Genomic DNA, 18,449 nt, shown 5'->3' with positions numbered 1-18,449 from the left:
CCCCCAGAGCTGCATTCTGGACTGAAGGCTTATTCTAACCTCTTCTTTCCATAGGCATACCTTACTTTTACCTCACTCTAGCCAACACTACAGGTCTGCCCATTACTCCATCAGCTGACTTAAGAGTATTACAAGCTCTTCTTAACCGTGCAACTGCGTCATCTCTAGCAACCAGTTCGTGGCTAAATTATATGTAAACGGTTCTTATTCTTGGCCTATTTTATTCCAGAGTCTTGCCAAGCCTTCTCATTTTTTTTTCTCCATATGTTTCTTCCAAAATAAATTATATGCTGTCCCATTCCTAGAGATGACATCATATTCTTTCATCCCTGGCATCAGTCACTTCAGGAATGTCTTTCAGAGTCATCCCTAGTGAGTTCACAGTGAAACTTCCCAGAATATAATCCCTTTTGTGGGATCTTAGTGAATTCCTCTTGGACTCTTATCCGTGATGTTCATAGATTTTGAATGGTACCATAAAGTGTTATTTTCCTTCTTTTCCCTCAGCTATCACATGTGTGTGTGTGTGTGTGTGTGTGTGTGTGTGTGTGTGTGTGTGTCTTGGGCCTTAAAACAATTAAGATACTACAGGAAAACAGGCACAATGACACCTTTTTCCTGCTTCACTGTCTCCTCAAAATTGTCCTTTCCTTCCTTCTTCTTACTTAAGTATGAATTATGCCATATCTGTAGCTTGCCTACTTCCCAGGGTTGTTAAGTGAGGATCAAATGAGATGATTTTTATAAAGCATTTAGCACAGTACCTGGCACATTTTAGTGTTGTTCAGTCATTTTACGGTCATGTCTGACTCTTCGTGACCCCATTTGGGGTTTTCTTGGCGAAGATACTAGAGAGGTTTGCCATTTCTTTCTCCAGTTCATTTTACAGATAAGGAAACTGAAGCAAACAGGGTGAAGTGACTTGCCCAGGGTCACACAGCTAGTAAATGTCTGAGGCCAGATTTGAATCCAGAAAGATGAGTCTTCTTCACTCCAGCCCTGGAGCTGTATCTACTGTGCTACTTGGCTGTCCTTGCCCAGCCCATAGTAGACGCTTAATAGTAGACGTTTCCTGCCCTCATTTCTGTACATACTACATTTCAATTCTAAACTACTGCTCTTCTTTATCGCCCTGCTTACTCTTTAGTTAAAACTCTCCATTTCACCTTTCCTTCTTCACCTTGCTCTTTTCAGTGCTGCTCTGCAAATCTCTTCTCATCCTCCTCCTCCTCTTCTTCTTCTCCTCCTCCTTCTTCTTCTTCCTCCTCCCACTCAGTTGTTCCCTCCAGCTGCTATAAAAACACAGTGAACCCACTCCTCTTCTTTACAGGTAGTGGACATTTTGACCTCTTCTCATGATTCTTTGAGAGATTTTACCTCCCATGAGATCAGCAGAAGCAGATATATTTATAGCATTTTATTTTCAAAAAAGATTTACAGTCATTTAAAGCTTTACTTGCCATTCATCACAAAACTGGCAAATCCCAGTTCTGCAAAGATGGGGACTAACCAAGGAACCTGTGGAATTATTTGTTGATTTATTGAATAGCTCATGATCAGATTCAAAAGTATGCTAAAAAGAGGAAATTCTAATACATTCAGACCTTTGACACCATAAAAAAAAAACCTAGACGTTCATCTTCTGAATTCTTCTCATGTTCTGTTGAAAGGGTTTCTTTTGTTTTGTTAATCTTCAAACTGCCGAAATGCCCTGTTTTTATTTATAGATACAGCCCTTTCATTCTTTTCCACAGGTTCTCGTAGTAAAGTCCCTCAGTCTCACCCAGTTCCCATTATGAATAAGACATCTAGAAAAACATTCACGTGCATTCTGTATGCATACAAAAGAGTCTGGCTCTGCAGGGAGCTAACTGGTCCATATGGCACTGGCTCCACAAAGCGGGATCCATTAATGGTCTAATGAGCTCAGTAAACAAGTTCTTCCCTGTTCTTTGAGTAGGTGATAGAAGAACTACGTGATTATTTGAGTCTTTCCTTAAATCTAATGCCACATGTTTACTGAGTATAATAAGGCAGTTTCATCCAAATGATTGGCACGGTGTTACCTTTTTTCTTATGAATTAGGTGGAATGGGTCCCTGTAACTGAATTGCCTCCCACATATCTGGCTGGCATGACAATGTTTAGACTCATCTGCCTTCTGAACTTAAAAGCACAGACCATCAAACTCCTTTCCCCCATGCCCCAGGTGAGAAAATGGAACAGGTTTCTAGTGCCTAATTTCACAGCCTTAGATATCAGTGACTTTGAGATACTGTGGAACTGTTCATTGCATCCAGTCTTCTTACCTTTAGGTCATGTATGGAAACTTAACCTATCGCCATAATCATCAAACGCTTTGACATCTTAAGACATATCTAATGGTTTTGATTAGTGGCCTCTGCTCAGCTTTTAATTCATGAATATGAGCATCACAAGGACAGCTCTCTTAAATGGCAGTATTCGACCTTAGATAAATGGGGCAGTAGATGGAGTAGTGGATTGAGTGCTGGACCTGGAGCCAGGAAACTCATCTTTGAGAAGTCAAATCCAGTCTCAAGACGCTTACTAGCTGGGTGACCCTGGGCAAGTCACTTAACCCTGCCTTAGACACTTCCTAGGTGTGTGACTCTAAGCAAGTTGCTTAACTCAGTTTGCCTCAGTTTCTTCATCTGTAAAATGAGTTGGAGAAGAAAATGGCAAACCAGTCCAGTATCCCAAATGGAGTCACAAAGAGTTAGATATGACTGAAACAACTAAACAGTAATAATCCTTAGATTGAAGAATGGGACTATCCTTATTTTTAAACAAGAGAGATCATAGCACTGTCTCTTCAATTACAATGCATTTTGCTGTTGGCATGATTCTACATTGACAGAGAAGGCCCCAGAATCTAAAGATCTTCATGTTACTTGATTCCTGAATATTTAAAATCTACACCTCTTCTAGCTGAAACAGAGCCCCAAAACTGTTTAACTGTGGGCTTGGTAATTACACAGGAGGGATCATATGGAACCATGTCTGCTTCTGGCTTTGGCCCATGTTCATCCTTAAATAGCTCATTGAATTTGCAGATTGTCTGCAGGACTATAATGAAAAGGCTTGTCTGTAATCATTTTAAAAGGAGATGTTGAAGCAAGATTTACGCTGGTTATCCATTCTCCCATTGGTAACAAGTATTCCCAGCTGGAATGGAAACTGAAAGGGGAAACTTGGAATATTTTTATTTTACATTTTAGATCTTGGCAACATGTTTCAAAATGTTGAGTAAAAAAGCCCAACACAGGAAGCATTTTATATTCTGCTTATGATTAATAAATAAGGAATTTGAGGCATTCTATTTCATAAATCAAGGTATTAGTCCAAATATCCTGTTTTTCTACATTTAAAAAAAAACAGTATAAAAATAGAGCTAAATTGTACAAGGCGCTCAGGGGTCAAATCAACAGGCTGGCTGCGTGCTTGGGGGAGGAGGAGTGGTAGGGATGATGATATCTTTGTAGAAACATTAGTATGAGCATTGTTGTAGTAATGTTGTTGCATTGTGATGATACTGTACTAATGCACTGTGAAGATTTTGACCCAGCTGAGTAGAAATACAGCCCACCTCTGGGTTTTGGACTAAGTAAGGAGAAGCTTAGAAAATGCAAAATAATAATCTGCTAAGTAACCATATTTATTTGGGGCATACATATAATTAGGCAATCAGTCAGAAATACCAATCCCACCATTCATAGAACTGTGGTAACAAGGTAGCAAAGCTTGCTATCACATCCATTCATGTTGCGTTTCTGTGGAGATGGCCAGGGTCTTCACAGTATTTTTTTTAACCCTTTTAGGTATACCCAAAGATTTCAGCACTGGATTTTTTTAAAATGTGTATTTTTTTAATACTTTTTGCATTTACATAATAATCTTTCCACATTCTTCCCCCAGTTGAACCCTCCCTTATTACAAAGAAAAACAAGCAAAAACATTTGATAAACAAATCTCCTCTGACATTAGATATACCGTTTTTTCTTAGTGGTCCCCTCTCTGCTATGAGGGAAGAGGAGATATGTTTCGTTTCCTCTTTTCCAGGACCTTCATCAGTATTTCCATTATATTCATTGTTGTCATCATTGTGTGTTTTATTCTTTATCAATTAATGCGCATCTTCCCACTTTTCTCTGAATTCTTTATGTCCGTAATTTCTTACTGCATAACAATACTCTGTTATATTCATATAACACCATCATTACAACCACTCACTAATCAGCTGATACATACTTTGTTTTCAGTTATTTGCTAGTTGGTTGGCTATTGTCCTTCGTAGTCGAAGAGGACCAAAAGGACATCATTATTTCAGGGTCAATGTACAGTGTGACTGACTATGGCTGACCAGACCAACATGAGCTCAGAAGGTTCTACCACAGGTCAGGCACACGAACATTTGGAATGAAGGTGTCTAAATTTGGGTATCTAACATTTCTTTGGAGCTACTGCACTTCTGCTTAGCTCGTAGAGCTCAGTGCTTTCTTTGATGCAGGCACGCCATGCTGGACTATCCTATGCCAGTAACTCCCACGTCTCACAATCGATTCCAAAATTTTTCAGAGAGACCTTGGGAGTGTCCTTGCAATGCTTCTTCTGGCCTCTATGTGAGCACTTGCCTTGTATGAATTCTCCGTAGAAGTCTTTTAGGCAAATGTACATTTGGCTTTGGAACAATGTGGCCAGTCCATTGGAGTTGCACTCTCTGCAGTAGGTACCTGCCACCAAAAGATGTGATGCTGTTCATCAGACCTTCGTGGCTGTCGTGGACTTCCTTGAACTGCATATCTATTTGAAATTTAGCCAGCTTTTTTGCATAATTCCAAATTGAAATCTAGAATGGTTATGCCATTCACATCTGTACCAGCCGTACAGTAGCGTGCTTGTCTTCTGATTGTTCCCTTCTTTGTCATCTTTGCCAACTGACATAGAATAAGGGGAAATCTTCAAGGTTGATTTCATTTGTCTTATTACAGTTATTATTATTTTGATATTGCTAAGGGATTTGATTGATGACTATAAGTAATTTGAAACATGTGGTCTTCATAGTGAATAAAATAATAAAATAATGAAAGTTTTAATAGTTTGCAGATCTTTTTTTTTAACCCAGAACTCTTCTCATATCCTTTGACCACTTACCTATTTCAAAATAGCTCTCGGTATTATATATTTTTATTAATTCTATTTATTTTTCATCTTAATCTTTTATCTTTGGTGTTAGATAGAGATGTCTTCCCTACTCTTTGAGTTTTCTTCTAATTCAGAACTCACCGATTTTATTTGTGCAAAACATTTTATGTAGTGAAAGCTGTTTTATCTTTCATAATCTCCTCTTCCTGCCTGTTTAGTGTAGAATTCTCCCCTCAGCTATAGATATCAAAGGTCCTGATTTTGTCGTCTTCTAACTTTTTATGGTATGACATTTTGTACTGTGCTATGCGATCCGATGGGTAGTTAGGTGCTGGGCCTAGAGCCATGAAGACTCATCTTCCTGGGTTCAAATCTGACCTCAGACCCTTACTGTGATCCTGGGCAAGTTACTTAACCCTGTTTGCCTCAATTTCCTCATCTGTAAAATGAGCTGAAGAAGGGAATGGCAAACCACCCCAGTACCTCTGCCAAGAAAACCCGAAATGAGGTCCCAAAAAGTCAGGCATGACTGAAATGACTGAACCACAACAAAATGTGTTCTGATCCTGATGTCTGCCAAACTTCTTTCCAGTTTTCCTAGCATTTCTTTGTCAAAAAGTGAGTCATCCACCTAATATTCTTGGATTTCTTAATACTAAGCTACTCTTTTCTGTTTCTTAATTATCTGGTAGGTGCTTAATTAATGTTTAATAATAGATCCAATATATCAGTAAATCAATCAATAATAGATTGCTATATTTCCAGCACTGGATTTTAAGTCAGAAACCTTGGCTTCAAGCCCTGACTCCCTCTTCCTTACTCTTTATGCAGCCTTGGGCAAATCATTTCACTTCTCTTGGCCTCAGTTTCCTTATCTTTAAAATCTTGAGGTTGCCCTGGTTGGGCTACATGGCACAGTGGATAGAGAGTTGAACCTGGACTCTCCAAAAGACTTGAGTTTGAATCCTTCCTCAGGCATTTATTAGCCATGTGACCTTGGGCAAGTCATTTCACCCTTCAGCCTCAGTTTCCTTATCTGTAAAATAAACATAATAATAGCACTAACCTTACAGGGTTGTTGTGAGGATCAAATGAAATAATATGTATGAAAAAATGCTTAAAGCGTTATGTTAATGTTAGCTGTTTTCATCATTATTATTCCTTATGGTTCTAAATCTAAGATCCTTTAATCTTTCCTTTGGATCCTGCAGATAGGCATTCATCCAAGAAGCATTTTTTGGGGGTCACTAAGTGCTGGGCACTGTGTTGGGTGATGTGATACAAAATAAAAGGAAGGAATCCAACAACCGGCAGGTCAGGATAGACCTTTCACAGGAGGTGACAGTTGAAGGAGGTTAGGGCTTGTAAGAGGTGGAGGTGAGGAGGGTTCGTATGCACAGAAAAATAGAGAGGGGAGGTGTTGTTTGAAGGGAGCTCCGAACAGGCCCCTCTGGCCAGGACAGAGTGTGAGCCACGAGCCAGGGTTGGCTAGAACCAATTCATGAAGCCAGAAGTGTTTGGATTTTATCCTGGAGGCAACAAGGAAGTATTGCAACTTCTCAGGTAGGTACATAACATGTTCAGACCTCTGCTTTAAGAATATCAGTTCTCAGCTTTGTAGCAAAAAGACTAGAGGGATAGACTGGTGTAAGAAGGGATATTGTGGTATCTTGTTTTGCTCTCACAGAAGTTATTGGAAAATAATCGATAGCTGTGGGGAAGCTCGCTTACTGAGACAATGGCCATCCTGGTGTCAGGGGGATGAGAAAGGCTAGGCTGGGACAACCTGAGGAGTCTGAAGTGACCCTAACTCTGATGGGGAGGGTAGAACTGGTTAATCTCACTCCTGCTTCTGTATTGGTGTGGCTGTTCCTAGTGAGCACCACATCTGCTTCCTGGTGAGAAGTGTAACAAATGCCTTCCTCTGCCCACTCTGTTTTTGAGTTCTTTCCGTGTTAAGGAGCTATCACGTGGATCTTCCTAAGGGCCTGCAACCAGGAAAGCAATGAGCTGCAGAAAGACGTCTCGGGCTTATTTCCTGACCCTGCCTAGGGAGTCCTTTGATCCCCACAACCATGTTTCTCACACAGTGACTCAGATTGAGGAAGATACAGGTTCAAATCCTGCTTCTGACATTTATGAGTTTGGTCATAAGCAAGTCTGTCAATCTGTAAGTGCAGATAATATACTGGCTGTACTAACTACTTCACAGGGCTCTTGTTAGGCATGTATGTAAAGTGTTTTGGCAAACTTTTATTGTTCAGTTGTGTCTGACTCTTCATGACCTCATTGGGGTTTTTCTTGGAAGAGATACTAGAGTGGTTCACCATTTCCTTCTCCAGCTCATTTTCCAGATGAAGAAAATGAGGCAAACAGGATTAAGTGACTTGCCCAGGGTCACACAGTAAGAATCTGAGGCAGATTTGAACTCAGGAAGATGAGTCTTCCTGACTCCAGGCCCTGCACTCTATGCATCGCACCATCTAAATGCCCCCTTGAAAACTTTCAAGTGTTCTAATAAATGCCAGTCACTGTTCCAACCCTAAAGTATTTTCTAATTTTTTTTCCAGTTTCCTTCTACCTAACTTCTTTTTTTCCTAAACCACATTTTATTTTTTCTTTTCCTTTTTTTCCTTTTTTATTTTAAACTTAAATATAAAATGAGAAAAGAAAAAATTGCCATGTACACAGCAGAACAGAAGAAAGAATTGAATATAAAACAATAAATTTTCATTTCAAGAGAACCTATATTATAAGTATTACACATTGTTTTCAAAGTTGCGTAGCTTTTCTTTGCTTCCTTATAGGTTTTCTTTTGTTCTCTGCTGTGCATTTTTTACTTTATTTTTTCCCCTTCTTCTCCCCTTACCCTGAAGAAGGCTACAGTTAAATCCAGAGATAGATAGATAGATAAATGGATAGATAGATAGATAGATAGATAGATAGATAGATAGATAGATATACACATATATACACTATGCTTATTTCCACTTGTCATCTGTTTCTCTGGAGGTGGATGGCATCTTCCTTCATAAGTCCAAGTCTTTCCATGCTTCTCTAAATCAACCAATTCATCATTTCCTACACCACAGCAATATTCTAGCCCAATCACATCCTATCTGAGAGATTGTCTATGAAAGTTTTTCCCCCAATTTTCTGCATTCCTTCTCTTCTTGGCTGCATAGGTTTTATTTATACAAGAAAATTTTAATTGAAAATAATCAAAATTATCCATTTTACATTTCAACAATGCTCTCAAAGTTCTGATACTACTGAATCTGCTTCCTTTATATCTTTTTTCTCTAGTTTCTTTGAAATTCCTGACCTTTTGCTCTTCCAAATGAACTTTATTATATTCTCTAACTCAGTAAGAGAATTTTTTAGTAATTTAATTGGGATGGCATTACATAAATAGATTGGTTAGGTAAAATTGTCATTTTTAAAAATTAGATTGGCTTTACCTGCCCATGGACAATAAATATTACTTCAGCTATTTAGATCTGACTTTATTTGTGTAAAAAGTGTTTTATGTTTATGTTCATATAGTTTCTTTGTTTTGGCAGGTATACTCCTAGGTATTTTATATTCTCTAGTTATTTTAAATGGTCTAAAACAATATTGGATAATATTGCTGACACATAGTATAGTTTCCCTATTTTTCTCTTCTGATGAAATCTACTTTAGCTTTAACTTTGTCTGAGATCATGATTACTACCGCTGCTTTTTTTACATAATAAATTCTACTCCTGACCTTTATTTTATCTTTGTGTGTATCCCATTTTTATAGCATTTCCTAAAAACAGTATATTGTTGAGTTTAAAATCTGCTATGGTTTCCATTTTATGGGTAAATTCATCCCATTCCATTCTAACCTATAAATTACTTTTTGTGTGTTCCTTCTACCTACCTTCTGCATAATAGTACATTATTGCTTTATAAATACCCTCTCCATTTTTAGAGTTCTACCATGACACTTTGAAGAATGCATAGTAAAAGATACTCTAGGAGCATTATCATTTTCCCAACCTTCACTGAAAATTGAGACCCTTTTACCCTTTTTGCTTTACAGCCCAAAGAATGTTTCCTGTTGCCAGCAAAAAAAAAGGAAGAAGGGGCCCCCAAGACCAAGAAGAGACGAAAGGTACTGCTTACATTTAACTGTCCATCAGTTGGGAATTCTCTTGCCAACTAATATTGCCTTTCTACTTAAGAGCTAGTCACAGAGTCCTTGGACTAGAAGGGACCCCCAGAGGTCAACTAGTGTCTACCCCTCCCCTGTGGAAAGAGTGTAGCTAAACCATCCCAGGAATTCCAGTCAGTAATTTTTCAAAGTTTCCAGTCTCCTAATAATAAGATCCATCTTTCCTTGACCCTTCCCAGTACTTAGTGTAGTATACCTCAGAATAGTTCCCTCTGAACCTGTCTATGGTAACCTGAAAATAATCTTGATTCACTTTGGCCAAGGTATTTGTGTAGGGACTGTCTTAGTCTCCCTCTTAACACAGCTAAAAACCAGGTTGGTACTTGTCAGTCTGAATATTTAGAAGGCAAAGACAAGTCAACAAGCATTTATTCTATGCCTGCTGTGTACCAGGCATTGGGCTAAGGAGGGCAAAACACAGTCTCTGCCCTCAGGGAATTTACATTCTAGTGGACAATAAGCAAGTAACTATGTATGAAGAAACAATATACAAAATAAATGGAAATAATCAACAAAGGGAAGACACTAGTATTGAGGGCGATCAGGAAAGATTTCAAAGGTGGGATTTCAGCTGGGTCTTAAAGGAAATCAGACGTGTCGGGAGGTAGAGGTAGGGAAAGAGAGCCAGTGAAAATGGAGAGAGTTGGTAGACCAGATGTCTCATGCAAAGAGGCCAGTATCCCTGGGTCACAGAATAAGGTGTAAGAAGGCTGACAAGGTAGGAGTGGGCCAGGTTATGAAGGCCTTTGAAGGTCAAACAGAGGATTTATATTTGGAAGACTGATGCCACTGTAAGTTCCTCCATATAGTTCAGCTCTGGAAATATAATGATGAACATGGACCTTCCCATTGTGAAGAAGACAGCAGCAGAGTTTACTGCCTGCCAAAAAAAACAAAAGAATAAAAGGATCCCTTGCTGAAGTCAAGCAGAGGGAAAAGGATTTGGGTCTAAAGGAAAGAAGATGGCTCCAAACCAATTACTTAACAGTGGGCTTTTAGAAAACTGTGTATATGTGCATATGTTTTCTTTCCTCACAAGGGGCCCAGATGGGAACATGGGATGATATGCCAGGCTAATTGAAACTTGGCACATCCTAGAAAGAAATGAGTTCTGCTCTTTTTCTAGTAGTTCACATAGCAATAGCCTTCTGAAATGGCAAACCTTTGAGTGTTCAAGGTCATGGCTGTAGTCAGATAATTCTGGCTGAGGTCAACTCAAAAACTGCCCACTGATGACACAGTTTTTTAACATTTGATACTTTGGGCAGGGATCTTGACCATTTGGGACTGGAACAAGGAAATGAGAATAATATGGGACAGAAAGGAAGAATAGGAAACGGCAAAAGATGGCCCCATCTGATTAGTCCTTGGTAAAGTAATTAAAAAGCACTGAGAAAAGAGGAGCCTTGTATGTATGAACAGATTAAAGAGGATATGTTGCCTGTCCTTGCTGTTCTTTGCAAGTTTCCTATGCTGCTTTTCATTCTATTGAACAGCTAGGGTGTTGTATCCCTAAATTTTAGTTAAGTGCGTTCTCACTTCTCTCAGTTTTTACCCTGTTCCCAGAAAAAACAACCAGAGACATGGGACTTCCCAAGTCTACACAAGAATTTTTTCAGAGCAGTCCTTCCAGTAAATAATTGCATAACCACAGAAGCATAAAAAAAGTAGAACCAAGAGAAATGAGGGCCTCAAAACTTTATGGTAGCTTCCCATGTTGACAGGCAACATTATCTATCTTTATCTAAATGAAAATAGTGTCATGTTAAGTCACGAGCCTAGGTTCTCATTGGAGACATAGAACCCAGAGCCAAACACAGGGCCTTAGGGATCAACCCTCCATTCTTTGAAGTACTTAGTTATACCAGGAAATATTTAAGTTTTTTTTTAAATGTGTTTATTTGGGTTCACATTCAAATTTAAGTTCTCACTGGAGACATTCATTCCTCTCACTGGACAGTTAAAGTGCTATTAAAAGTCAACCCATCAAAGGTCAAATACATTCCTAACCTTCACCTTCCTCCTTTCTTTCCAAACCTTAGAAGAAAATTTCTGACCTTCTTGCAAAATCAGAACCAAAGCCGGGAGTCCCTGAAGACCTGCAGAAACTGGTGATGGATCAGTTGAGCATCAAGCGTTCAGTGATTGAATTAGAAGAACTGAAACTGCCAGGTAGAACTAACCATCATTGAAGGAATGTTTGACCTTCTGGAATTTCGGAAACACAATTTTTCTTCTCCTGTGTACCTGTTTATTTTGTTCCCTTTAGGAACAAGGTGAAATTTATCATTTCCTAGATTTTTTTAATGTACACAGAAGAAACACTTTGTCTGAAAACTAAATTGCAGTTTGTTTTTTTTCCTCCAAAGATAGTATAATTTCTACCTTATTTTTCAAGTTTCTACCTTCATTTTCAAAGGGAAGAAAACAGAGAAATTCTACTTCTGGGTCCTAATTAATACAAATAGCTAAGCCCATGAAGTGGTCCCATTATTCAAATTTACACCGCGTATTTCCATTGGGTTGGAGTCAATTACCATGTTCTACATAATTATAACTTCTAATAGTGTGAATTGAAATACTTATGGCCCCTTCACAGGAATCTGGTTGATATTATAGGCGGAGTGGTAACCAGTGGTTAACATTATCTGTGTTCTATTGCATTTTTATTTACTTTGTTACATATTTCCCAGTTACATCATAGTCCAGTTCCCATGGCCCTGGGGAGTATTGCAGCTACCTGCAGCCTGCACGGGTTTTGAGTTTGACATCTCTGGTCTAGACAATTCTCTGCAGATCTTTAAATGACAATCCTGATTCCCCTATTTGTCTGTGCTCTCTCCTCCCTCTTCACATTAGCTTATTTGATTATATGTTGTATTCTCCTCCATAAAATGTGAGCTCCTTAAAAGCAGGAACTGAGCAGTTGGACTAAATAGCCTTTATGATTCCATTCAGCTCTGAAGTGATGATCCTGGGACTTATCCTTTGTGCTTTGTATCCCTCAGTAAACAGTCAGTGAAGCCACAAACATTTGTTAATCACCTGCTATGTGTCAGGCACTGTGCTAGTTGCTAGGGATTCAAAAAGAGCCAAAAGACAGACTTTGCCCTCAAGGAGCTTACAATCTAATGGCTTTGCACAGTGTTTTGCATATGGTAGGTAACTAACTAAAAATTCTTGTTGGGTTGTTTATGGGCTGTGAATATATTCATAAAAATCATCTAGTGGCTTATATAAAATAGGTAAAGGAAATCACTTTCTGATGGTGGTGGTAGTCATCATCATCCTCATCATAACCGACATTTACATAAGCATTTTCTTGGGCTGTCACCCTTGCCTGGCAAAGCACTCCAATATCTCTGCCCAGAAAATCCCAAATGGGGTCATGAAGAGTTAGACGCGGCTCCAAACAGCTGAACAAGAACAACAACCCTCATGCCTGGAATGCTCTCCCTCCTCCACTCCAACGACTGACCTCCCTGGCTTTCTTTAAATCCCGTCTAAAGTCTTACCTTCTATAGGAAGCCTTTCCCAACCTCCCTTAATACTAGTGCCTTCTCTCTGTTAATTATTTCCTGTTTATCCTGTATGTAGCTTGCTTTGTACATATCTGTGCACACATCTCTCCCGTTCAACTGTAAGCTCTCTGAGGACAGGGCTTTTCTTTTACCTCTTTTTAATATCTCCAGCGCTTAGCCCACTGGCTGGTAGGTCTTTAATAAATATTTGTTGATTGATTAATAGTGTTTAAAGGTTTGAAAAGTGCTTTACAGATATCATCTCATATCACAGTAACCCGGGGAGGAGGCCCTATTGTCCTTCCCATTTTACAGTTAAAGAAACTGAGGCAAACAAAGATGCAAAGACTTGCAAAGGATTAGTAGCCAGGAGGTGTCTGAAGCTGGATTTGAAGTCAGGTCTTCCTCACCCTAGGTCTAGGACTCTGCCCATTGCACCATTTACCAGCCTTTTACATTTTATTTATGCCTTTTACCTTTTTATCACAGTCATTTCAGTACCCATCCTTCTCCCAAATTTATCCCTCCCTGACAAAGAAAAACTGCCTCTGACGTTGTATATAATGGTCTATTCTGCTAGTCTAGTCACTTCCACCTCTCTGTTGTGACAAAGGGAGGCATGTTTCATTATCTCTTTTCTGGGACATTCATCAGTTTTTCACTTACTCCAAGTGTAACTCACCTATAGTGACTTTTCACAAAAACAACTAACTTACCTTGCTAATTGTAATTGTAATGATTTGCCTTATTTCACTATCAGTTCAAAGAAACCTTCCCACGTTTCTCTGAATTCCTCATATTTGTCATTTATTACTACACAGTAATGTTCTATTCCATTTACATACAGTCATTTTTTTTCAACCATTCCAATGGCTCACCAGTTGGTTTTCAGGTTTTTTTGCTGCCCCCATACTCTGCTAGGCATTTGATGTTCTTCACATCCTACCTACAGCCTTTCTTTCCTTGACACATAGTAGGCGCTTAATAAATGCTTATTGACTGATGGACTGATTAGACCTTAGTCGGTCACACACACACACACACACACACACACACACACACACACTTTTTCCCAGTCAAACTGGCATACTTGCAATTGCCAATTCTACACCACTCCCACCTCACACCTTTGCACAAGCTGGCTGTCTGCCGTGCCTGAAAGGCCTCCTTCCTCACCTCCATTTCTTGGAATCCCTTTTTCTCTTTGAGGCTGAGCTCCAGTTCTACCTCCTGCAAGAGACCTGAGTTCCATATGCTTCCCACCCAGTTGCTTTGTATTTATATATATTATTTATATTAACTTTTTTCTTCAACATATCCTCCTCACCCACCCCCATGAAATGTAAGCTTCTTGAGAACAGGATCTATTTTCCTTTTGCCTTTGTATCCTCGTCACTTAAATTTATGCCTGCCATATGCTTAATAGACGCTTACTGAATTGAACTGTTGAAGTCTTACTCCAAGGCCCATGCTGTCTTCACCATTAGCATCCTACTTCTCATATCAGCACTTTAGGTTAGTAAATTGTGCGTATGTTGACACACATTCTCGCTATAATGATTTATTTTTTAATTGCTGGCATCTTCATTAGGCTTTCCTAGTTCACTGAAATGGAGTCTATTGAGCCTAATAAGGTGAGAAATTTTCTTTTTCTTTTTTTTTTTTTTGAAGCCAAAGCCATTTATCAAGCCGCATTTTAAACTTCTTTTTGACCTTTTAGGTCTTTACAGGGCAACCATTTTTAAAACAATAATGATATTGAGAATGTTGCATCAATACAACCATCATGGACTATCTTCATTCCTGGATATTAGCCAGGTCAAATTCTCAGACATGTACATCTAACTGTATTTAAATTTATCTTTTTAAGTCAGAAATTTCCATGTCAGAAGCCTAGAATGTCACCATTTGTCCCCAAAAATGTCAGGAAGTTTGAACTCCATCTCTCAATTCCAGAGATTTTCTCCAGCTATCCCTCATGCCTAGCATGCTAACTCCTACCTTGTACAGGAAGCCTTTCCAGATCCTTCTAGAGCCTTTCCTGTGTTGATAATTTCCGTTTTATCCTTTACATAGCTTATTTATACAGTTACTTGTTTATTTTATCTCACATTAGACTGAATTCCTTGAGAGCAGAGACTGTCTTTTGCCTTTCTGTGTATCCCTAGCACTTAGTACAGAACTGGGCATATAGTAGGCAATTAATGTTTACTGATTGAATATTGACTAACTCAAACCAAAATAAATTTTAACTTATCTCAGAAGGAGATGTCATTAAGTTGAAGTGGAGGAATAGTACCCCAAAATCAGCCCCACTAAAATGTTGTTCTTTATAGACTGTTTTTTAGTATTGCCATAGGAGCATCTCTTCATGTACTACCCTTTTCTTTATCAAGGTTAACTTGATTTCCTCTCCCCATAAGAAGGTTATTTTTTCTTGAAGCCTGGAAAAACAGAAAAAGAGTCTGGTCTCTGATTTTTTATGATTCCTTTGTGACATACTTTTTATAAACACACGTTAGGTTTGGAGAAACAATTTCCCCTGTCTGGTTCCATTCCAGCAAGAAAACCCTTTAGGCTGATGAAGCAACCTATTTCCACGTGAACAGTATCTGGTGTCTGAGACTTGCCAAGGCCAAAATGCTCCAACAGCTGTCAGAAATCATTCCAGGCAGCAGATGAGGCCAGGGAAAAGCAGGCCTGTCTATGTTGTTTCATCTTATCAGTCAAATGTTAGACATTTTCTGCCCAAACTTCCAATGAAGCTTGGTTTTGTCTGTTGCTACTTAGTGGATTTTTCCTTTTTATCTCTTCCTGTGGACATACGTTCTTCCTAGGGAGGATTTATGAGGTAACAAGACAGCTTCTAGTACTGTGTGACCCTATGAAAGACCATGAGCCTTCATACTCTTATATACAGTAAACTCATTATAAAGTCATTTTAAGTTTGCAGCCCTCTTTTGTGCTGTATCCCCAATTTTTTTTGGTTAAGTTCAGTAACACCATCCCAGAGATTTAGAGTTGAAAGGCACCTCAGGGACCATTTAGTCCAGTCCATACCTAAAAAAGAATCCACACTACAACACACTCAATGAGTGAGTCGTCTGGCCTTTGCTATAAAATCACCAGCTAGGGAGAAACCATTGCCTTCTGAGGAAGCCCATTACACTTGCAAATAGCTCTAGGTTTTCCTGACATCAAGCTTAAATTGACCTCTTTATGACTTTTACTCATTGCTCCTGGTTTTGTCCTCTGGTGAACAAAACGAACAAGTCAATCAACCATTTCATCTCTGTGTAGAGGATTCTCACATATACTTGTCTAGCCTTAATCTTTTTCCTAACCTCCAATCACATCTCCACCTCCCTATTAGATATGTAGAACTGGATGTCCTGTAGACATTTAAGCTCATCATGTCCAAATTTGAACTTATGTTTCCCCCAAACTCTCCCTTTTTTTACTGTCAAGGGTACCACCATCCTCCCAGTTCCCCAGGCTCAGAACCTAGGTGCCATCTTTGACCTCCCATCCTCTCTCTCTCTCTCTCTCTCTCTCTCTCTCTCTCTCTCTCTCTCTCTCTCTTTCACTCTCTCTCTTTCTCCCCCTCTCTTTTCCTCCCCCCCTTCTCTCTCCCCCTTGTTTCAACAAGCCGGCTAGCTTCTGTGGGGGTGTAATATCCACCCACAGCCAGCACCCAGAAAGCTGCCAACAGCACAGATTCTTTTGATCTGCTTAACTAAGGAAAGCAAGGTGAAGGGGTTGACAAGCTTACTGTAATTCAGCACACAAATATCATTCACTTAGCTCAGGGGAGAAGGCCAGCACACTGAACTTCAGAGCAAAATACAAACAAATTACAAACATCAACAGACAGACACAGTACACAATTCATAGTTACCAACATCTAGGTTCAGCCCAGGAGCTCAGAACAGGGGCTGGCCCAGAGTCAAGCACACCACCACTGCTGTGGGTAAAGAGCTCCAAGGAAGAGGAGGCCAACCCCTGGTTTTTTTCAGGGTCAGGGGTGAGTCACACATGCAACTTACCCACGTGACCTAAAATCGTTGCAAAGAGGCGACTTAAACCCACGTGGTCTAAGAGCCTCTGATGTCCCAAACCTATCACTCAAACTCATGTGTAAAACTAGGCCATCCCCTGAGTTAGCCCCACCTTGGGCCCCACCTTAGTTACCAATCCACACCCACATCGGTTTTACACCTAATAGGGGTTTGGGCCTGGGGCTTAGCACCTAGTAAGGCTCAATGAAATACACTGAATTACTCAAAGGAAACAAAAGCCAAACTCTTCAAGGGCACTTGGGTGAACTAAGTGCTAAGGAGCCCATTTTGCTTACCAGCACACCCCTATATCTAATCATTTGGCAAGTCTTGTCTTTTCTACCATTGTAACATCTCTACCATCAAGCATCTCTTGCATATCATCCTGCATCTCTTCCATTAGATTGTGAGCTGCTTAAGGGCAGGAGCTGTCTCTTTCCTTTCTTTGTATCCCCAGTGCTTAACATTGTGCTTGGAACATATCAGGCACTTAACAAATGCTTACTACCTGACCTTGCTAGTCATCATTTGGTTGTTCTCCAACTAAACCATGTCCTTTCTGAGCTGGGGCACAGAGAACTCAACGCAGTGCCCCAGTGTAATATCAATTAAGTTGAGTGTCTTTGATTGAGTCTTACTAGGTGCTAAACCCCAGGCCCAAATCCCTATCTACTAGATGCTAAGCCTATGTGGGCATGAAGCCCTCAGGGTCCTAAGAGGAGTTGCTAAGACCAATAGTAGGAGCCTAAGTTCTGGTTGCTCAGATGACGTCTGATGACAGCTAAAGAGTGTGTAAAAAGAGAGAACAGAGCTATTTGGAGGAGGCTCTCACTCCTAGAGGTGCGGGACTCTGGGCAGCCGCTCTAAAGGCCTGCCAGCTGAACTCAGATGTTGGTAACTATGAACTGTATTTGGTCTGTTTATAAATGTATGTTTGTAATTTGTTTATATTTGTTCTGAAGTTCAGGGTGCTGGATTCTTCCCCTGAACTGAGTGAAAGATATTTGTATGCTGGATTAAAGCAAGATTGTTAACCCTTTAACGTTGCTTTCCTTAGTAAAGCAGATCAAAAGAACCTGTGTTGGCAGTTTCCTGTGTGCTGGTTGTTGGTGGGTCTTACACCCCTACAGCAGCCACTAGCAGATTGTTGCAACACCCAGGTATGGTCTGACAGAGACAGGACAGAGAAAAGAGGTGTTGTTATCGGCTCCTTACCCCTGGAAGTTATTCATCTGCAGCCTAAGATTGTGTTAGCTGTTTTGGCTGCTGTATCATTTGACTGATTCCTGTTGAGCTTGTTTCAGTCATGTCTGACCCTTCATGACCCCATTTGGGATTTTCTTGGCAAAGATACTGGAATGGCTTGCCATTTGCTTCTCCAGCTCATTTTACAGATGAGGGATCTGAGGCAGAGTTAAGTGACTTGCCCAGGGTCACACAGCTAGGAAGTATCTCAGGCCAGATTTGAACTCAGGAAGATGAGTTTTCCTGACTTCAGGCCTGGCAC

General features: G+C 39.8%; 1 protein-coding gene across 1 annotated transcript in view; it reads left to right on the top strand.

Moving 5' to 3' along the window:
• CMSS1 (cms1 ribosomal small subunit homolog) overlaps window positions 1-18,449 on the top strand; it is a 434,878-nt gene that overhangs the window by 396,843 nt on the left and 19,586 nt on the right. The window contains exons 3-4 of the mRNA XM_036744978.1: window positions 9,232-9,303; window positions 11,406-11,535. Coding sequence (XP_036600873.1) covers window positions 9,232-9,303; window positions 11,406-11,535 — 202 coding nt within the window. The remainder of the gene's footprint in view (window positions 1-9,231; window positions 9,304-11,405; window positions 11,536-18,449) is intronic.

This window comes from Trichosurus vulpecula, chromosome 2 (assembly GCF_011100635.1).
Source record: "Trichosurus vulpecula isolate mTriVul1 chromosome 2, mTriVul1.pri, whole genome shotgun sequence".
NCBI lineage: Eukaryota > Metazoa > Chordata > Mammalia > Diprotodontia > Phalangeridae > Trichosurus > Trichosurus vulpecula.
This window is presented reverse-complemented; position numbering and strand designations above follow the sequence as displayed.